The sequence below is a fragment of the Manacus vitellinus genome, unplaced genomic scaffold (genome assembly GCF_001715985.3).
Source record: "Manacus vitellinus isolate BGI_N305 unplaced genomic scaffold, ASM171598v3 scaffold_69_pilon, whole genome shotgun sequence".
In the NCBI taxonomy this organism is placed as follows: domain Eukaryota; kingdom Metazoa; phylum Chordata; class Aves; order Passeriformes; family Pipridae; genus Manacus; species Manacus vitellinus.
Genome location: NW_021940749.1, coordinates 333,543 through 356,377, shown reverse-complemented (window position 1 = coordinate 356,377; position 22,835 = coordinate 333,543). Strand labels below are relative to the sequence as shown.

The 22,835-nt window shown below is 42.0% G+C and overlaps 1 protein-coding gene across 1 annotated transcript in view; it reads left to right on the top strand.

Moving 5' to 3' along the window:
* Positions 1-22,835, top strand: part of SPATA5 (spermatogenesis associated 5) — a 169,172-nt gene that overhangs the window by 125,437 nt on the left and 20,900 nt on the right. Inside the window, 1 exon segment of the mRNA XM_018083884.3 lies at positions 8,360-8,524. Coding sequence (XP_017939373.1) covers positions 8,360-8,524 — 165 coding nt within the window.

Below are 22,835 nucleotides of genomic sequence, written 5' to 3'. Positions count from 1 at the left end.
TTTTTCTTTTTTTTTTTTTTCTTTCTTTCTTTTTTTGCCTCTGGGTCAATAAATGAGTTCTGCAGTTGTTCCATGTATGTAAAGAAAGACTCCCATAAAAATGTGTGTTTGGGTGCACACATCTGTGTGTTTGTGTATATATGTGTGTGTGTGTGAATATACAAACTTTTAAAAAAACCAACCCAAAACCAGCAGTACACTTTGTACATGATCAGTCCCTGTCAGAAGCCAGCCCAGGCACATCTTATCCTAGTGATTCCTGTAAAGCTCTCAAAATCTGTCAGAAACAGCCTGCAGGATTGCAACGGCTCCTGGGTGATTAATTGCCAAAAGAGTCTGGTTCCAGGTTCCATTACAGGTAATTGTTATCTTTTCTAAAGGGGTTCTTTTATTAAACCCCCACTCCTCTCCCTCCCCCCCAAAAAAAAAGAGGAGGAAAAAAAAAAAAAAGCTGACATTCCTGAGGTTTTGCACCTCTTAGACAGGACTTTCTTATGTAAACATACACTGAAGAGGGAGTGTTATGTTGTTTATTAGCTGATGATAGATTTTTTTTTTTCCCCGTTCACTTAATTTTAACTTTACTAAAAATCATTTTATTAGAAATGGGGGAGGAAGAGCTGCATGGCATTTAGAGAAGAGAGTGTATTCCAATATCTTCTCCACATCAAAACCTGTCTGTGAGACCCAGCAAGTGGCAAAGGACCAGATCGCTCTTGCTCCTTACTAAAATTGCAGAAAAACAGCCAAAAATTGGGATGTTCTCTGTCCCTTGCTACTGGAGTAAGACTGCTCAGATTGGACATGGGGAGAGGACAAGATCTTGTCCTGAAATCCTCTTTGGAAAGGAAGTTTGCGGCTTTAAAACGTGCGGTTGAGTGTCCTGAAAGTACGGGCAGATTGTGAGAAATCTGATGTAAATTGCTTTTCTGAGACCATATTGACAAAGCGGAGGGGCTGATTCCCTGTTGGTGCCTCCATGGGTTTGAATGTAATTTGGAGCTGAATTTTTGTGGTGCCAAAGTGGAATTGTATCAGTGGGGTTGCTTGGATTTGCACTGCTTTTTACTGCATTGAACATGGGCCGTGTTACTGACAGGTTTAGACTTTTATAGATGGAGGCTTGGGCGAAGCTTGGCTCCCAGTGAGCACTGCAGTAATTTGTGCCAACTGGCCAATTTAACTGTTTAAAATATCAGATGGAAAAAAAAAAAAAAAAAAGGCATGGAGATACTGGTTCTGCAGCTGCGGAGTATCTGCCTGCAGATGTTTCTGCCAAGAGAAGGGATTGAAACTCGGTTTCTTGAGATATTTTAATCCTATCTGAACAAAACCACATAAAAACGTGCTCTGCTATTGTCTGCATGGGCCAAGGAGCACATTGTTCCTCACAGTTGTGTTTGAACGGTGTCACTGCTGCAACGAAACAAGTCTCCTCAAGTCTCCTTTCTCCACAATTCCCTGTGAATTCGCTGTATTAATCAAGCTCTGTCAGTGGCAGGATGGTGATGTACAGCAGTGGGGACACTACAGTTACTCTTGAGTAACATTAAAAAGAATATTTTGTTATGTCCAGCTTTGTGCAGGTTTGGAAAGACAAACCTGGCCTTCTGTAGAGGTTTTTGAGGCTTGATATGCTTTCACATCAACTCTGGAAATTTTTGCTTTCTCAAAGCACTCTAAGTACTGCCTATAAGTTAGTTATTTAAGTAATACTCATACCTGTTTAAAATCACCACCCATAGTGGAAATGACTGATTTGCTGTGGAACATGCAGAAGCAGGGTATGTTGTTCAAGCAAGTGACACCAGTGGTTTCTGTTGATTTAAGGCAGTTCTTTTCCCAGGTTTCTTTTTCTAAGGAAAGATGAATTTGTTATTTTTCTGCATACTGGCACTGTAGGTTTGCTATAATAACTAAGAGACTCATCTGTGGTTGTTAGTTCCTGTTGGTAGCCAGGAAAGAGAGCAGTTCCATAAGATATATTGAATTACACAGAAAAGTTTTCCCTCTGTTGATGGGACAAACAGGTAAAAATTAGTGGTTGAAGGGAAGATATTAACTAATAGCGTAGACGTGGAGGATAAGCAAAGTGAGTAGATGCCACACAAGTAGGGGCATCTGACTGCTAAGCAGTGAGGGACAGATCAGTCACATCCTTATTTTTGAGTTGGTTCACTCTCTCTATCGCCTCATCTTGGCTTGGACTTGGATCACACCGACTGTCTCCCTGTTGAAGTTACTTTACTGTTTGCCAGTGTATCAAACCATCTCTGGCTTTAATTAGTGCTTCTGGTTACTGCCTGATTAAAAGGTTCCTGCTGTGCTGCCACTCGGTAGCGCACATTCTTCCTGAACACCTGCTGTCAAACCTATCGTGTCCTTTCTTGTCAACTTGCACAATGCTCTGGGTCTTGAGCAAGACTGACACGATGGAAGGGTTGTGCAGCCTGATTTTTAGAGATCTGTGAGGAAAGCAAAGCCTTTGCGTAGGGATTGATAACAGGAGACCGCCACGTTTTCTAGGAGCTAGTTTCCCCTAATGTTTAATGAAATTCTGTTAGTGAATGCAGTTTATGAAGTGGTGGATATACTGTAGGGTACGGAACCAAGCTGCTCCACCCTGAGAGGAATCGTAGATGTTGTGTAACGACAACAGAGTGTAATCTGCACAAATCTTGGGAGAAGTACAAGGGGTGGTGACCAGCAAAAAAAGTCATCAAAGAGGGGAACTGGTTAGGGATGTTGGCATGTGCTGACAGTGGTGACAGACTTTGGCACAGAAGGAAGAAGGTGGGGAGGTGGAAGAGTGTGAGGAAAGGGGCTCTTGGCAAGAACAAAGCAGTATCGCTTGACTCGGGTGCCTGTAATTACAAGACTCCAGCCTTGTGACACAGTGAATAAGCGTGTCACCTGGAACACAGGAATTCGGGTTGCCTTCCAAAGCAGCTCCTGCCAGATGGAGGGGGAACAAACCCTCATGGAAAAATAAAATTTAGCTCTTCGCTGGACTGTGGTTTTTAAGTCCTTAATAGTGACACTCCAATGTGTCTTTTCCCCCTCAGCACCTTCTAATTTTGGTAATGAATCCATGGTTGCAAAAGCTGCCACTAGCCTGTCTAGCAAACAGGATGGATGAGCTTCCTGTACTTGAAATTTTCAAAGATCCTAAAATGCCAAGCGTTTCCTGATGTGTTGGGCTGGGAGCATGACCTGCTCTGGCACAGAGCGAGAACGAAAATACCAGGCACTGAGGTGAGCCTCGAAAGCGTAGGAGAAGCACCTTTATGGGAGCTGACTCCACTCCTGCCAGAGATAAATGATGGCACAAGAAGGCCTCAACGCTTCCCACACTTGCAACGCATCTGCCCTGACATGTGGGCAAAACCATGGAAAGCATCTCACAGTTATTGCTTGCACAGACTACAGGAAGGCTATGGCTGTGTGGTGAGGCCCTGGCACAGGTTGCCCAGGGAAGTTGTGGATGCCCTGGACATGCTCGAGGCCAGGTTGGATGGAGCTCTGAGCACCCTGGTCTCCTGCTCATGGCAGGGGGGTTGGAATTGGGTGATCTTTAAGGCCCTTTCCAACCCAGGCCATTGTCTGATTCTATTCATCCTATGACTTTAAAACGCTTTAGAAATGCTCAAATACTGTAATGATGAAAGTAAAACAATTTTGCATTACCCAGTGAGGTTACAAGATACAGAGCATCTCTTGTAGTGTAGTAGGGGCCATCTCTGTGTAAGTAGGGGCCACAACTAGGGTTCATAAATAACAATTGTTAATTCAAATTGGAAGGATTTGGTTGCAAATTAACTATTTCCGGTCCTCTCATTTTCATCAGTGGTCTAATCCCAATGGACTCCAAAGGCAAAAATTAAACTTTTAGTTGCATTTTTTAGGTTCTGCATTAAAAGCAATGTACTTACTTGGAAGAAAAGTTTTATAAAAATCTCTTCGTGCTTGTGGAGATTGATTGCAGCAGAGAACATGCAGTAGCACTGATTCTCCAGATGAGATCTGGTACCTGCTGAACTGACTTGCTTTCTCTTACACACCTCAATATGCCATTTACTGTTTGTTTTGTGGTTTGTTTGGGTTTTTTTTAATTATATTTATTTTTTCTAATGTCAGGTCACCCTCTTGCACAGTTTATCGTGACTTTTTGCTGTAAGATCTGATTAAAAATGCTTTTGGTGAATTAGGCATGGCTGTGGAGGTATGTCAGTAGGAAAGCTATTTTTTTTCCTATCCCACAGAAAACTCATCACCTGGGTCTGCTTCTGCCAGTGTTGTAATTCTGCTTTCTTTGACAATGTGATTTTTGAAAAGCTAACTAGAGATAGATGCTGTAAAAAAAAAAAAAGGAAAAGAGGAGGAGGAGGAAAATTAGCAAAGCCCTAAGGTTAATTCTGGTCCATCTTAATAGGAACCACAAATATTTTACCAGCTTTACCTGTTTAAGTTTTCTTTCCTGAAATAATTAGCTTCATAATTGCGCACAAAATACACATTTTTGACTTAGCTATCTTTTTCAATGATTTATTTTGAAGAAATACTCTTATTTTAATTACGAAAATAATGAACCACGTATGTTTGAAAGGGGAGCACTTTCTTCTTCATAAAAATGTATTTTTGCCGTTGATGATACTAAGTATTACATGACAATTATCCCACTTCCCTTAGTGCTCCCAGAAGAACATTGTGCCTATGTACCACTAATAACCTTTCAGTGCATGTGCACTTAGACCCTTTTCATAACTGTTGCGGTAAAACCAAAAAAAAATTACATAAACCTGCGAAAGAATTGCTTAATGGCATGAAGTGTTCTGGTTTTGAAGTATTCTGGTTTCTACCAAAACCCCAATTACTTAATTTTGTGCCCTTCCTGGCCGACGTAAATTATGCAACCCTCACATCTCGACATCAGTGAATTATGTAGCTCTGCGCACACATCAATTAATTTTGGCCCCATCAACTTCCCACCTTCTGTGTGCTCCTCGCCTCAAATCGCTTCTGCATCTCCCAGCCGCGAGCAGTTCATTTTGTGCAGCTGTATCTGCCTGAACCTGCAGCCCCACTTCAACTCTTCACCCTCCCCCACCTGCCTCTCCTCCTGCTCAGCCAAGACACAGCCTGCTCCTGCTAAATCCCTTCTCCTCCAGCTCCACAGCGAGGATCAATCCTGGTGCCTTCACCTTGTGCCTCGCCAGTGGGCCGTCACCAAATCCCAGTGCACCCACGGGCAGTGGGGCTGGTCCAGAGGTGACCTCGTTGTCCTTATCACTCTCCTCAGAATTTTCCAAATGCACATTGCAAGACTGAAGCTCCATCTTCTGGAATGGCCTGTGAAAGTCATGGCATGCTTGGAGTACCCATCTCTAAAACCCTTCCCATAGCGGAGCCTGGATCATACAACATCCCACCGAGAAAAGATGTAGCTTCGAGGTCTGTGTGAAAAGTGGTGGTGAGGAAAAAGGTGGTGCCAGCATCCCTCAAACTCAGCACTGCTGCCAGCATGCTGGTGAGCATGACCCAGGCCTTGGTGTTGAAGTGCTGCCACAGGTGTGCACACCACATGCTGCAGCAGGCTCCCCTAAGCAACCCAGAAAGAGCTCACTGTCCTCCAGTGAGCAAAAACATCATGAGGGGTACCTCTTACCCTTACTGCTGACCTCTACATGGAGCTCAGTCCTAAGTCCTGAATTATTTTGCCCGGAAAGGAAAAGCACCTCCATGGGAAGTACACAGAGACCAAAGACCTGAGAGAGCAACACGATGCCCTGCAAACCAGAGTGGCCTTGACTTGCCGTTGCTCTCCAGTTGCATTCTGAGCACCGGCAGCAGAGCAGCTGCTTCACCCGGGCTTTGTCCTCCAGTAACACAGGATGGATCAAGGCAGGCTCCTGCCTCGTCCTCTCCCTCTGCTTTTAGTTCCTCAGGAGCGTGAAGGGTTGGTGGCTTGCCAAAGGGACAAGGTGGTGACAACAGAACAAGGAGCAATAGAGCTGTGCCCAGGTTCTCCCACGGTCACCACGTCGGGAGGGCTGGTGGAGACCAGCGCTCGGTTCAATCTGCTTTTGTCTCTGGGGGCTGGAGGGAATTTGACTCTTGTCTCAAGCTGAGGTTACAGAATATTTTCTCTCCTTTTTGTCTGTGTCAATATAAGCAGCAAGCGCTGCTGAGACTGACTTGTGCTTTTTTTGTACAGTTCCCAGCACATCTGGCCATCTTGGACAAGGTCCCTAGGCCTGATTGTAGCAAGAAAGTAGTGATAGCGTGTTTAAAACTTGGGCCTCCAGCTATGACTATATATAAAACACAAAGCTTTGGGGACAAACTGGAGGAAATACAGTTTCTAGAAACTGACCAAAAAAAGTGTATTCTCTGTGTTACATTTGCAGTTGTGCTTTGCCAGCGTGGGTGCTCTGTCGTGTTAGGAGACTGTCTCAGAACCAAAAGCCAGTGCGAGGCAATGGAGTGCTTGCCCCCAGCTCATTGGCACCAGGCATTTTTCCTGTCCCACTTGCACAGCAAGCCCTGGTCATTCATCACTGGGAAGCTAAGCTGGCTCTAGAAAATGTTCCAATTATCTGGGTGTCCTGATGAAACCTGCCTTGATTTAAAAGAGGCACACCACCATACTCACATGAATATCTCTTGCTTCTTCTAAATAATAGAATTAGCTATGGGCATTTCCTTAAGAGCATGCAGAATACAATTGCAGTAATAATTCCTCTCCCTCCAAGCCTAGTCTTGAAACATGCAAATTTCTCTTTCAAGTGCCTTGACAAAAATTGGCAACATCCTGACACGCACACACGATTTAGACACTGAATTACACACTCATCGAGTTATCAGCAGTGAGCTGGGTTCTTTGGTGGATGTATCAGGAGTGCTCTTGACAACTTGTTTCTTGCTCTCTTTTGTAGGGATCTAGCACTGACCACTGCAAGGACAGGGTACAGGGATGGATACAGACCTTTTGGTCTTCCCAGCACATATATTCCTTCTTCTATCCTTACACAGCTCCTTGCAGCACACCATGGTGCCGTGTGCTTTCTGCTGAGCGTTTTCATGTTCTGTTTTAAAAATAACAAGACATCTCTTAACATTCAGGATACATTTTTCCACTCTGAAGCACCACAACAGTCTTTTTAAAGAAACTCTAGGAAGGGTGTTAACTTGATCAATGCTGTGCAGGAAGGAAAGCTCTTTCCTACTATTTTTTCAGCATGACTTTCACTGACATGATCAGGCTGGGAAAAGACTTATTGGCTGACAGCCCAGGACAGCCATGCAATATCTCTAGTCATCTGGAACTCAAACTGCTCTGCCCAAGGGAGAACCATAACATAAAAACAATTTAGGTTACATGCTGAATCTTATAAACATTGTTCAGTTCTTAAAAAATAGTTTAAATACTATTTATGTGCATTCGCTGTGCACAGGATTATTGTGTTATGGGGTTTTTTTCATATGTCAAGTAAGAAAGGCTGGGAGGGTTTTTACTTTTTTTTACTGTAGATGGTTTTCAAGAATCTGGAAGATTTTTTTATAAATATAGGGAAATGAGTTTCCTCTCTTCTCATGTATTTAAGAGCTTGGCTTCTCCTATATATCGGATATAACTGTTTTATATATAGACAATGTTTACTTTTTGACCCTGTCCAGAAAGTACAGAGTCACAGAAATGCTGGTTAGAGAGAGCTTCCAGAGGCCCTGTGATCCCCCTTCTGCACATGTGGGACTATTGCCAGCACCTGATCAGGGAGAGCTTGGCTTCCTCTGGCTGAGCCATAAAACCCCTGAGGACAAGAGTTTCCACAGCCTCCCCCATGACCTGCCCCAAGGCTGTGCTTCTCTTCTAGAAATTTTTTCCTTCCATCTCCTGTTTTGAAGCTGAGCATCATTGGCCTCTGTCTGTTGTTACCTTATTTTGCATAAAAAGCTTGTCAGAATAATCTGTTCCTCTGTAAGCACATGCAGCTCTAATAATTTGGGATAAAGCAACATGAATTCAGAATGTAAGCTTCACTTCAAAAATCCTTTTTTCTCCGCTTGATGGAAGATCTGAACTTGGGATGTGTCCATTGCCACCTGTCCGTCTGCCAAGCCCTAACATTCCAGCACACCTTGCAACAAGTCTGAAAGTATTATTTTAGGAACATATAGTTCCTTTATGATTCCTTTTTTCCATTAATTGGTATTTCACAAGCTGAGTAGCCTTACTGTCTTTTCTTGTGCACCTTCTTGCTTTTGCTGAAATTGTTGGTTATTTGGTGGTGGTGTTGGTTTTGAGTTGTGGTTTTTACTCTCTTGATGTGCTATAACTTCTCCTGTGATTTCATTGCAGGCCTTGCTGAGACCAGGACGAATAGACAGAATTATCTACGTGCCGTTGCCAGATGCAGCCACTCGCAGGGAGATCTTCAAACTTCATTTTCAGTCCATGCCAGTGAGCGATGAAGTCTGCTTAGCTGAGCTTGTTGAGCACACACAGAAGTACTCAGGAGCAGAGGTAAAACTTTCTGGAGTCACTGCACAAAATGATGTTTAAGTTGAACTCAAGTATCATCCAGATACCATCCCTTTAGCCTTCTCCAAGTGCTGATCAGAACTGTGAAAGGGAACGGTTGAGAGATTTCTGTGTTTCTGCTCAGAGAGCAGAATGCAATCTGGGGCCTTTTTATTTCAAGATCTCCATCAGAGGATTGTTGCCAAGGGAAAGGTCTCTTCCAGGGTGAGCCACAGTATGATCCCAGATGGCCTCATGAAGGATGTGCTGCCAGGAGTGGAGGGAGGCAGAGGAAAGTGCTCCCAGACTCCCCAGGCAGTTCACCTGGGTCTCCCCACATCCCCAGGGATCTTTTGAGTTTAGGATTGTGACTGAGAGCCTCAGATGGAGTTATGAAACAGTGCAGGGGAATTGCAAGGCAGTCACTGGTCACTTTGAAGCTTGTGTTCCTATTCCATATAATCAGGACCTCACAGCCACACTTTACTGTTACAGCTCATTGCTATTAGTTACCTTCTGACAATGAACGTCAGACAATTATTTCCTGTCCTGGGTAGAAGGAGAAACTTTTTCAGATGTTGCTGCCTGGCAGTTATAATAGGTAGCAGTACATTAGTGGTCACCACTCTGCTCCCTGAATATTATTCATGTCAGTGTCTCGTGAAAGGATATTTCATTCTTTCCTCATTTTAATTAATTGAGAGTAATTATATTACTTCAAAAATTCAAAGAATGTTATTAAGATTGCCAAGTCAAGCCCTTAAAAGGTACGAAAGACCAGAATTTCCACCTTCCTGTAAGCAGTCCTAGTGTATTATCGCAACATCTTTAATTACATAGTCACCTTCTGCTTTTTCCATAGCAGAGTGGAAAATGTGATGTGCTTGCCTTAGCTCTCCAGCTTTCAGTGTGCTGTTTACAAGGGCAGGGAAATAAGGTAAACTTTTGTCTTGGTCCAAAAGAGAGGGTGATGGTGGAGTGTTTGTGTGGTTCTTGTAATGCTGAAGGCCCTTCTCAATGGACTGGTCATTGAACATGATGTTCCAGGCAAGATTTCGGCTCATTTAGCTATCACTCAAATGCTGGTATGATGTAAAATGCTGTGTTGCCTACTAAGTAACCTCTGGCTGCTGAGGGCACTGCTGAGTGTGCTCCAGCCTCATTTTGGGAACCTGTGTCACAGGGGACACCAAAGCTGAACACACAAGATCTTTTCTCCTCCACAGCGCAGGACAGGCTGTGCTCTGGGAAAGAATGAATGAAAGCTGTGTAGGGAGCAAGGCTGGTTTGTGTAGCACATCTCATTTCCACACAATGTGGGCTATCCTAATGGAAAAAAGGCAACAATAGAAAGGGTTTCAGGCTTAAGTGTTGGTCTGAAAAACTGTTGAAGCTCTACTGCCCCTACACTTTGGAGCAGTGACCTGAAACAGTGCTGTGTTCATATCCGGGTGACAGTGATACAGCTTTTGCTGCCTTAGGGAAATTTATCTGCCTCTGGCTGAGCTACAAGCCTCCAAAAACATAAACATAAACATATCCTCCCTTGTGTATGGAAACTGTTGTCTTACCAGGCAACAACTCTAACACTTGTATTTTAGAAATTCCAAGCAAAGCATATGGGGATTTCCTTTGGATCTGGATCAGCTGAAACTCTAGTGGTGAATTCCTGTGCCTGGTTGATAATGAGTCACAAATGTCTTGGTGCTGGCTTTGTACAGAACCAAAAATAAGTTAATGGGTCATTGAGTGTAGCTACACACTAGTTGCAGGGGGAAAAAAGGGCTGCCTGTTTCTAACACGGCATTGCTCATGAATTTTGTTCTTTTGCATCATTCAAAGTATTATAATAACTGGGATGCAAAGAGTAAATACAGAAAAAGCCTCAGTCAGTGTTCCTTGGAAGAATGCATAAGAAGTCTTGGCAGTTGGCACGCACAGTGGCCAGTTTCATTAAAGCCTTTTCTTCCTAGTGTCTCCAGCTTCCCAGCTTTACAAATAGTTTCCGCTGCTGAATGGCAAGTTCCCATTCCACTGTTCTGCCCTTTGTTTAGAAGAAGAAATGGAAAATGCTTGGTTTTGTGACTAGAAGATGCCGTATGAATAGGGAGTTGCGTGTAAAGATGCGTTGAATCATCCCGCCGTGAGCTGAATAAACAAGCCAGTAAAGTGGATAGTTCAGTGAGCATCTGGCTTCCAACTTGGCCCTTTTTCAGATCAGATACTTGCATATATTTTTGTCTGTCATCACTTATGACCAGTTATCTCTGTTCACCTGCTGGATGCACGTTTCTCTTAATGAGTACCTTTAAAGATATATCAAGATAGCAAAATAGGGTGATTACTTCCCACTGTTTCATGTGAAAGAAAATGGAAGATAATTTATGAGGGTGAATTACAATTTCCTTCTCTCGTGTGTAAGTGAAGTTTAATGTAATGAAGAAAGGGCACTAGACAAGCAATGTCTGTACAATTAGCTTTTAGGTCAAACAAATTCTCAGCTTTCTAGAAATACTTGGATTTGAGTTTGATCTGCATTTCCAGCCTTTTCTGGAGCAGTGCTGTGCAGCAGTGCTTGAGGCTCTCCTCCAGGGATACTTCAGTGTCTGTAAATCAGGAGAGAAATCGGTAGGCACAGAGAAGAAGTCCTTAAAAGTGATAAAAATGGTGAAAACAACAAACATCATGCTGCACTGAAACTTTTATAAGGTTTAATCCAGTGTTTCTGTGTGTTATTTTGGGCAAAATTTCAGGAGGTCCAAATTTTATCAATATTTTTTAATGGTTTTTAATGGTTTTATATAATTAGGATGTCTTTGCTCTGAGGTTGTTCCCAATTTGGTCACAGATTTTTCCTAGAGCGTTTTCACTGCTGTACTTCATGCTGAGAAGTTTTATCTGTTTGATTTCTCACTAAAGTAGGACTAATTAAAGATCCAGCCACAGAAGTATTTAAAAGCGATGTTTTAAAGTACAAGCCATGTGAGTTCTTTTTTGCTTGTTTTCATGGTGCTGCTACAGCCATACAACCCATCTTTAGGAAAGATTGGCTTTCCACAAACTCAGGTGCTCCACTGTTTTTAAACTGGGCTTAGATGAGCAAGGGATGAAGCCAGTGTTTCCCCACTGTAGAAATATTTTTTCCCAGAAAGTAGGTGATAAAAAGGAAAATAAACCTAGTAGAGTGAGGGACCCTCTTTTATTGTCTGAGCTCCAGTCAGATGATGTTTTTGTTAAAATTTAAAAGACAGTAGTGGAGAGGGAGTTTTAGGCAGGAACTGAAATCAAGTGTTGAGTTGTTTTGAGTTTGAATTTGGTTAGAAGTAATAAAAAGTTAAATAATGTGGATATGATGACAATATTCTTCAGACGAGTGCGCTAATAGAACTAAGATAATGGGACTGACTGCTTTTAAATTGGTGGAAAGCAGGTCATGGTGAAAGCCAAGGCTGGCATGGTTTCTATAGTATTATCAGTTTCCATGCTTACAGGACACAATAGTAAAGCGGGAATCTTGGAACCTGTAAATCTTTCATTGGTTCTTAGGCGAAGCAGAACAGTTAATGTAAAAAATATCTTTCTCACTTTGCAATAACTCTCAATGGGAGCACAGAGAATGAAGGGGAAGAAAAGCAAGCTGATGAAGATTTGCTCTGGCTCAACTAAAAGCAGATTTGATGCCAAAAAGGTCTTTGCAGCAGCACACTAGCTGCAATCAGCTCAAGCCTTTGACTCTTAAAATATGTATTCCAAAACATGCATGTTCTTGTTTACCAGATATTGACATATTTAAACTGTTAACTTTAATATAAAAACACCCCAAACAACTAAAACCTCTCCAAATTCCTCTCTCTCTTACAGAGGAAGGTACTAAGTATGAAAGGAATGAGGATGAGTTCTGTCATAGGTGTACAGAAGGGTAAAGAGTCTTTTAAGAGATTAGAAAAAATTTGTCTCTTTAGTGAAGAACATCTGCAGTAAAGGGGAGAGAGGCCTTAGATATAGGGGGGGAGGGAAAGGACATTTGACAAATAAGGATGTTTTACTTTCTTTACATCTAGCTTTCTGTGAAGAAAAAGATCTTCCAGACTTAAGGAAAAGGCTTTCTGCCTAGCATTTTTAAAGGGCAATGAAATCAATCCTATATAGTAGCCTAAAAAGAGACTCTGGCTTTTTGAAGTGAAGGCATCAAAAAAATTAAAAAAAAAGCCCAAAAGAGTAAAGTCTCTATATGGGGAAAAAAAAAAAACAGTATACCATTCAAATCTTGTCCTGGCTGAAGCTCAGGGTTTTAATTTTTAAATGTAAACATGTTTGTTGCTTTTCTGCTCAGTTATGCTAAATCCTGAGCATGTTCAATTCCCATTGGATTCAGCGGGTGTCAAAGGTGCTGAACACATCATGCTTTGGAACTGGGACACCAGATTTTGTACTTCTAAAATGCCACCAAGAAATGCATATGTCGCATCAGAAATGTGTGATTTGAAAATATTCTTTTGTAGTTAGAGCATCTGGGGCTGAAATGACTCTGGCCTGACACTGCTGGATGGCCTTTCCTTCTGAAGGCACAGCTTAGCTCCACACCAAGATGTGGTATCACAGTGAAATTACAGATTCTCAAAGTGAGGAATGCTGTCAAACTGCAATGCAGCAAGATTAAGGCCTCAGATGAACTCCTGATGTTTCTCTTGGAATGATGCAGAGGATCTGTTAATTTATATCACTCATTGCAGAGTGAACATTTTTGTGTGGGTGGGTGAGGAAAAGAGGCTCAGCCTTCGTCCAGTATGGGTAATACGGGATCACCGCCTTCCTATACACGTTTATCAGTGCTAAGGATGTGTTTGGCACAGGTGGCTGGAAGGTGAGGAAATACCTGGCATTCGGAATGTTTTCCAAATGTCAGTGTTTGGGATAAACGAGATGAATCACCGGAAAGGAAATAACTAACTACACAGGACTTCCCATGGGATTTTGCTCGCTGCTGGTCTCACAAGAACCTCGTACGTGCAGAATGTGCTTGGGCAGATTGGGAACAAGGGCAGCACGAGCACCTGGGTATGTGGGTGATCACTCATTGGCATGGCAGTGCTGAAAACAAGACTTTGTGGTGTTACTCCATCTCTCCTTTTCCTCCAGACTTTCCTTTTCGGGCGTTTCAGAAAGATCAGGCTCCCATCGCGCATTTTTTCAGAGATGGGGTGGCAGGTTTGTTGCCAAAAGTGGATGGATTTTCATCAGCTGAGACCTGATACAGTACTGTGTGCACTCACCCTGGGAGGATATAAAGCCTGGTTAGCAATCAGCATGTTTATGCAAAATGTAAGTTTTGGTACAGAGAGGAGTATTTGCACTAAAATTTATGCATGACAAGCCCATCTAGGAAAGAACCTTCTCTCCTTCAGTGAGATAATGATTTGCTAATAGTTTAATCAAGCAGAGGAGATTTAATGCATCTGGCTGAAGGGGCATTAGCGTTTCCGAAAAGGTCAGACCCATTAACAGCTCAGGAGGATACAGTGGAAACTGCTTCCTAAGTAACTCAGAGAACAGTGATCCTCAGAGGAGCTTGGGGAAAAAAAGCCAGGGGGAATTTGAATGAGCACCAAATAGTGCTGAGGTATGAATTTCACTGCTTCTCAGACTTGAGATTTCCTTTCCTCATGAAGCTCCCTGTGCCTTTGCAGGGTTGTTCCTTTTGTCCCTGTTTGGAGAAGGAACATCCATAGAAGCATCACCTGTGTCAGGGGCAAGCTCCCTTCCCATGGGCTTGTGCAAACCCGCTGTAGTTTCCCCAAACCAGCTGAGGCTGTGGATGATGCCCGAATTTACCAGCAGCACCGACTGTACTGCTTGTCTCCTTCCCCGTCCCTGCCTTCCCTGTTCCACACACGACAGAGTATCCAGGAGCTCCCCTTTGTTGAGGGTGGCAGAGGGGGAGTGTGTTGCCAGCACAGCAGGGGACTGTTGAGCTGTCACCAACACACAGGCTTAGAAAAGGGGGACCTAGACTGATACTGTCAGCCAGCTTCACTTGCCCTCGGCTCTTGCCTCTGGCTTTGCTGCTTTATTGTCCTGGGTTTGGCTGTAATTCCCAGCAATGGAAAAACATGTTGCTCTTTAAAAGCAGATGGGAATTCATTCCTGAAGGAAAAATGTCTCTTTAGGCTACTGCTATTGTTTGAGTTTTATTTTTTGCCTGTGAGTTATTTCTAGCAACTTTTAATTTAATTTATTCTTTTTTTTTTCTTTTTTATTAATCAGACAGCGTGGGGATTATTCTTCAATGTCTTAAAGCACACGCTCTCGCTACAGTAATGATCACAAATGGGGTATATAAAGTTCAGAGTAAAAATTGAATTTGCAGTGATCAGGAAGGAATTGAAAACGCTGGCTTATTTCTGCCTTTTGAAGTGTATTCATTTATGTAACAGAAATGCTTATATCAGCTCAGAGTAGCAGAATTGGCTTTTATGTTAAAAAAAGGAAAAGGAAAAATAATAAGCACTTTTTCCTCACACTGACCTGTTTTTCTGATTTAAACCTGTAGTGCTGGCGCTTGATCTTGTAAGTTATGATGTGTCACTGGGTATGTGGTTAGGATTGGACTTGCTGCTTTGGGTTTCTCTCAACTCTAGTCCTAAAGTATAAGACAAGGCATAAAAATTAGAGAAAGTCACCAAAAAGTCATTGCACTTCATGGTAAATCGATTCCTGATCCTTCACTCTTATATGCCAACTTCAGGGCCAGATCCTCAACGTATGCAAGTTGCTGTAAATATTGAGTATGTCTTAGTACATTAGCAAAAGCTATGTCTGAAGTTTTTTGTTTTATTTTCCATTAAATCACTGATTTGTGTTTTTCATAAATGGGGGAGAAGGGAGGGAGCTAAATATTCTTACATATCCATTGCCATTTCTCATGCCCTTAAAATTAATAATTGTCTGACTTGCTTAAGTGGCTGCTCTGATTACTTTTAATAGTGTACAATGTCTGGCTATCAGTCCGTGTTCAGTTTATCCTTCCTTACATGTATAATATTTTCCCCTTGGATATGCTGAGTCCAGAGGAGGCCACCAAGGTGATTAGAGGGATGGAGCACCTTTCCTTTGAGGAAAGGTGGAGAGAATTGAGATTGTTCAGCTAGGAAAAGAGAAGGCTTGGGGGTGACCTAATTGTAGCCTCCCAGTATCTGAAGGGAGCCTGCAAGAATGATGGAGAGGGACTATTTACAAGGGCCTGGAGTGACAGGACAAGGGGAAGTGGCTTCAAACTGAAAGAGAGTAGGTTTAGATTAGATAATAGGAAAAAATTCTTTGCTGTGAGGGTGGTGAGGCCCTGGCACAGGCTGCCCAGAGAAACTGTGGCTGCCCCATCCCTAGAAATGTCCAAGGCCAGGTTGGATGGGGCTCTGAGCAACCTGGTCAAGTGTAAGTTGTCCCTGCCCATGGCAGAGGAGTTGAAATTGGATGATGTTTAAGGTCCCTTCCAACCCAAACCATTCTATGATTCTATGGTTTCAAGGAGGTAGCACTAAGACATGATCTCAGGCATCAACTTAGCCAGTAGAGCTGCGGGAGGCTCCTGGCTTCTGCAGTAAAATTACCTTCCCATCCTCAACAGAATCAGTCCTCCAAAAACAAGAGTACTACTTGGTCAATGAGATCTAAAATAGTTCTGATTATGATGTTAGTTGGCACTAGGAATATTTAAATGTACTACCTGAAGGCTAACTCAGATAGGATGTTTATACCAGATGAAGGCATCCAGAGGAACACCTCGTGCTGACCTACTTGTATTTCTGGGACCCTGCCAGTTAAATTGCTGTCGTGGTGGAAGAACTGTTAATGAATGGCAGAGAAATAATAGAGCCCAGGTGTAAAAGCTTATTAATCTACCTGAGTATTGTTGCTATGAATGAAAAACATGTATTGTAACGACAACGCTAGCTGTTTATGCTTCACTGAGTGGCAAATATTGGAGAGGTGGGGGTTGTGTATGGATTAAAATATTCAAACATGTTGGTATCTTTGTGTACATAGAAAATAGGGTGTTTGCCTTTGGCAGTCATCAGCAAAGTCATTGTTTCTGTTGCAAAAATTTGGAACCTAATAATAAACAATAACATAATATCTAACAAAATCAAATCACAGTAGACTGTGAATATCTTGAACAACAAATGTACCTGATTTCAAACTTAAAGCTGTCACTAGTAAAACTATATTTGTGTGGAACATGCACCAGCTATTCTGTTTCCATTGCTTTCTCCTATGACAGAAATAATATTTCACTTGTGTAAAGTGAATTTAGAGTTTATTTTGTGAGGGATGATCATTATTGATAAAGTATTTGGAGAGGGTTTCCCCCCCCCTTAACTTTCCATAATTTATTTATCACAATTTAGTTGTGATATGCTTTAATGTTTCCCATCCCTAAAAATGTATATGAGCTGCAGGTTTATACACTTTTCATCCCATAAAGTTATTTGAGTTTGAAAATTTGCTCTGCTGTATTCCCTTCAAAGAGGTTTTGATTACGTATAATTTTATTTTTCTAAGTGAGATTTTTTTGGGAGGAAGAATATTTGAAATATCTGCTTTTGTTCCCCTTTCTTTTTTTAACCACAAACTTGAGCCATAACACTGTTGGAGTTGGTGGCTTTTTGGTGAGATTAAGCTGCTCAGTGTTAATTCTGAAACCATTTGAGAAGTTGTTAGTAATTAAGACATTCACTGATGCTGAATGTGGGAACAGGGAAGTTTTCATCTATTTGCAGCCAAACCTACGTTGTCAAACAGGGCAATTTTCATTCTTGCCCTGCAATTTCTGTTTTCCAGAGCCCTGCTGGAAAGCTGATGGGCACAAGCAGTGCTGTAGCTCAGATCTTTGTATATCAGAAATTGGAAGCTGTTATTTCCAAGTTATCTTTTACAGTTACCCTTAAATACGTATGGAAATACATAAAGCTTTAGATTGCCTTTGGCAAAAGGATTAAGAGGTTATTGGCAGATGGAAACAGTGCAATAACAATTCTGCAGCAAATTATTAGCTATGTTAGAAGCAATTCCGTGGTCTGTTTTGCTTTTTAATTAAACTTTTTCAAACTATCACCCAGTTCTCAGCTTAGGCTTTTTGTTTCCTGTCTTTGAGCAATGAAAATGTCAAGGATAGCTGGGTAGGAAAAAAAGCCTTTCAGGTCTTAGTCTTCTGTAATTTGTCCATGGCATTGCGTGTATAGAAGTGAGCCATCGGATCTGGCTTGACCACTTGCAGTGGAAGAAAACAGAGCAAAGCCCAAGATGAGTGCAACTGCTAATCAGTCTTGACATCCCTATTGTCAGGGGAAGAGAACCAAGAGCGTTTTGTCCAGTCTAAAAGAGCTGCTTTGGATTTTGTTTGATGGTTCGTTTTCTTCTTTAGGGAGGTGGGGGTGGGAGTTATTTTTTTTCCGAGTAATTGGTGTCTTACAGAGATGGGCTTTGTGGTGTTTGTTGCTTCATTTCCTAGCAAACAAAGTAAATTTGTGATAAAACTAGAAAATGGCTATTGCACTTAACATTGCAGAGTGAAACACACCATTGGAGGGGAAGGAGGGGGAGAGCAGCAATCTGTCTTCTGTTTTGTCTTACTGTGCTTTTTACTGGGATCAACCAACTTTGTCTTTTTCCAGAACTGCTCCCAGTAAGCTCCCATTTGATGATAAACTGATGGAGAGGGGTTAAAAAAAGGTGTGCCCAGCTCACGCATTAGACTCTGTGTGTTTGAAAGTAGTAGTGAGTCCATGTCAGGAAAACCCTTTCTGCCCCATCTCTTCAGCAGGTGATTTCCCTTCCACAATGTGTTTTTTGTCGTTCAGCCAAGGGTGAGGGACCAAAGGGGAGAAGTCAGGAAGGCAAGTTGGTGGAGATTTTTCCCATGAGAGGAGCTGGGGTGTTCAGCCACAAGCAAGCAAAAAGCAGCAACCCCAAAACCAAAAGTCATGTGCCACTTGTGTTTCTGGTTACTTTGTGCAAGTGGCAGTTGTGGTGTGTACCTGGAGAGAGGTGTTCTGGGGAGCCCCCTTGCCAGGGAGGGCACACAATGATGCTGGAGGGCTCATCACAGGCTCTTGTGATCAGCCATGTTACCATTTTGTGGGATCTTGCCATTTCTGTGGTCATTTTTGTGTATTTTTGTGTTATACAAACCAAGGGGAAAGAGAACCAGACCGCATTCCTTTGTTAGCGAAACAGAATTTGCAGGCAGGAAAATGTGTGCGGTAATTCAGTGTAAACAAGAGAGAACAAAACTTTTCTTGATTTTGACTTTTCTACTTAAAGGCCTGAGGACTTCCAAAGAAGCATTGGCAGTCTTGTTTTAATATTCAAATAGCAAGCACTCATCATAATGAAATGTCAGTTCTCAGAAGTGGAGTATAGTCAGAATGTTAAAAGCTGAAAACTTGCTCTCCGTTTCTAACATTCTTTGCTACTAAATTTGCAGAAGTGTAGTTCGTCTTCATTAAACCATGCTTAGCAAGAACAATATTTACGGAAAAGCAGGGAAAAAAAGAAAAAAAAAAGAAATTATTTGTCTTCTATCAATGCTTGGAAGTTGAAATAAGAAAGTGAACTTGGGCATTGAGACAGGATCTTACCCTAGGCTAATTGTTTACCATTAAAGAGAGAGCTTGCATGCAGGAGGGAGTGTTATGTTTTGGACTTACTTCCTTGTAACTCATAAACCTTGGCTGTATAAATGTTCAGTCATTAATTAAGGCTTTCAAATTAATCTGTTTCCTGACTGGACTTGGCTGTTTTTGCATAGAGCAATGCTGTTGCCCAACCTCCCGGTTTCGGAGCGCTCTCAAATGTGTGACACGGAAGGATGATGTTTATTGTGGAGAGTTAATGAACAGCAGTGAGGAGGGGAGGGGGAGGCCTTTGGCTACCAACATGTACAGGAAATAGGGCAGTGGTATCAAAATGGTTTTGCATACTGTAATTGCTTCCCTTACTTCAAACAATGGTAAAAGTGGCTATTTTATATTGATAAATGTCAGTCCGGAGCAGAAGGATTTTTCATTCCTTTCATTATTCTAGAACAGTTTGCAGTTCAGCCAGTTTACTCAGGATGTTGTATAAATGCAGCCAAAAAGTGTCTCTCATGTGATGGAAAAAGATTTCTACTTTTGTTAGAGACTTTTTAGAAATTAACTGGTAATGTTATCATTCAGGTAGTATTATCATTGCATTCATTTGACCTGCTGCTCATTTGGGGTTTGTGTCCTACTTGTGTTACTCTGTCTTTACAGATGTATTTGTGTCTCCTTTCTTACTTACGCAGGAGCATTTATAAGATATTTAATTATTTCTCTAATGTTAAGTGTTTTCAGAAATTTGTCCTGGAACTATGCTACATTTTGAAGCCATTTTAAACAAAAAATGTTTTCATTATCTGGCTTGTAAGGCTTAGATTAGACATATAAAAGAAATTCTTTGCTGTCAGGGTGGTGAGGCCCTGGCACAGGTTGCCTGGAGAAGCTGTGGCTGCCCCATCCCTGGAAGTGTCAAGGCCAGGTTGAAATGATTTTTCCATAACCAAGAAAACCCCTTGCATTTTCATAGCTCCAAAGAGAAGGCATGTTTTCAGTGTCAGTTAGTCCCAAGCTAAGCCACTGTGAACATTTCCAGGTCTTTCAGTACTGCTTTTTGCAGGTTTGTGATGAGAGACGTGGCTCTGTGTGTTTGTGAGGAGCAGTGGCAGAGGAATCCCTGTCCTTTTAACTAGTGTTTTGAAATCGAGCACAACTCAGTGGGGCCTCAGTGCTAATGTAAGCATGTGCAAGAGCAGCCTTTTAAACTCAGCTCTACCACTCTTATCACGTCTTTTTGGAGTAGCTAAAGAGATTATTGTCATCCAGTAAGTTCTTTCAAAAGGAGAAGCTGGCCACAGAGACACAGCGTCTAAGATGTGCAAGCAGAGAGTGACCCACTGAGTTAATCCAGGTGAGCCTCTTGTGCTTGGTAAAAGTACCATGTGGAGCATGATAGGAACACTTGATAAATGATAAAACATAGCATTAAGAAACTGTGGTGATAAATCTCCCTTCTGCCAGAATACATTTGATTGAAAACGGTCCTGGGCTTGCTGGGAGATAGGTTTGGACTGTCTCATGGCTTTCTCCTTTCTTGCGAATTTGATTAAATCACTTGACACATCATATTTGGTAACAAGTAAACTATTTCAAAGCCCGAAATGATGACTGCGTGACATTCGTAATTTGAAATCAGCTATTACATAAGACTCAGTGTTGAATTTGATGGTGTCTGTTTGCAACCTAAGTAACAGAGCAAATTATAATTCTCCTTATTGCTTGCCATATACTAAGTAGGACTGGTTTTGCCATTCAACATCAGGATGTACATTCAGAATACCTCTAGGGCATTTTTACAGAGTGTGTGTTTCTCAGGCTACACACTTGTTTTGGTACCTGTCTCCTGAGTGGTGTTGCCAGCGGGTTGCATCAAGCCACTTGGGAATGGCTGGTTCCACTGCCATTCCGATACCATAAAGTAAAGCAGAAGTCATTCAACCTGTTTGAAAAGTGCTGAAAACCAAATAAATGAAGTGAATAAAGAGGTTAAGTTAATGTAGTGGTGGGAGCCATGTGTGGCCAGTGCCAGCTCCCTGGACCACAGGAGCTGATGTGACAGTCCCAGAGTTCATCAGGCTTTCCCTGCAGAGCCCGGTGCAGTGTCCCCGTGCAGTGTCATTGCTCATGCTGTGCTTTCTCCAGGTGAACAAAACAACCATCCTGGTGTTAAAATGATAAACCCAGTCCAGTCCTAGCCCAGCCAGGATCCGCTCGGAACAGGTCGTTCCCTGCAAGTCGGAACAACACTGATAACATTTGGCAGGAATAGCAAATACGCATTAATATTTGCGTTATGATAACAGAGAGAGCCTATTTTGAGGTTTGTATGTGATGCTAATAATTCATCCTTGGTTTTGAGATGATTCCTGGAAGAAAGTATTTCCTTCCTGCAGGAACAGTCTTTCTTGAAAGTCTCTCATTTTTAAAACAGTGAGTTTTTAGTTATTTTACTTTTACTATTTAAAATCCAGCAGTTTTATTGTACTAATATTTAGTCTGCCAGGACATTCTAACACCAGATTTTTTTCCTTTGAAAATAGTGAGGGGTTTTTTTGTTGTTTGTTTCTTCTTAATTCATATGCAACATTTAAGGAAAGCTTAATTAACCCCAGCATGCAGGGAGAGGGAGAGGAAACAGTGCTCATCAATTGAGAATATAATCAGCTACATTTATACAGAAGTGATTGTATTACCTAAATCCCTTTTTCTTTAATTTATTTTTGGTTGAATTTGGGGGCTAGGAAGGGAGGGCAGGCATAGGCTTGGTAAAAAAAAAAATAATGGAGGGAGAAAGAATGCTTCCTTGGATCTGGAAAACAGACATTTAATGAGCTATCTCTGATTAGAGCTGAAGTATTGGTCTTGCTCTTAAAAGTCCTTGATGGAGTCAGAGCTTAAATTCAGTTTAGGAGGTTGGCAAAGGTTGGAAAAGCCATGGAAGTCGAATCTACTCTCAAGGTGTAAATATAGGACAGGGCTGATCCTGGATAGGAAGGACTGTCTTGTTACTGTTTTTTATTAAAATATTTTGTTACTTCTGCTGCAAATTAACATTGGTTTGAACATTTTCTCTCTTAAGTATTGTTCAGTCTTCCTCATTAAAAAAACATTTCCTCAATAATAATAGGTTCCATATGTAGATGTCCTATGTATGTAAAATGATACATATTAATATAAATAATCGCACATGAAAATGTGTTTTTTTGCTTTTCACCATGTAATGACTCTCCCTGCTCCAGCCTCCCGCCCCCAAAACAAGCAGAACAACAAGGAAATGTGCAGTTTTGAATAATTTTCCAGATAGCCCGTTGTCCAAGTTGAAATGGAGCTGGCAGAGGAGGCAACAGCTGGCAGAGATGGATGGCTGGCTGTTCCAGGAACAGGCTGACTCTGTGCAGCGGGGTCGGTACCAGGGCCTTGCTCAGCAAAGCTGTTCACCATGTGCTTCGCTCCAGACAGGAGGCCAAAGCCCTCCTCCTCCAGGATCCTTTCCCCTGACAAGGAGGAGGATCACTCAGGTGCTTCCAGCTGAGCCTTTGCTCCAGTGCTTCGCTGAGCTACAGCATTGCAGAGAGATGGAAAGATCTCAAAAACCTACAGGGAAAGCATTTCTTAAAAAAAAAAAGGGAAAACAAAACCCCTCTTTCCTATTTGGAGGGTTACAGTATTCCAGCGTT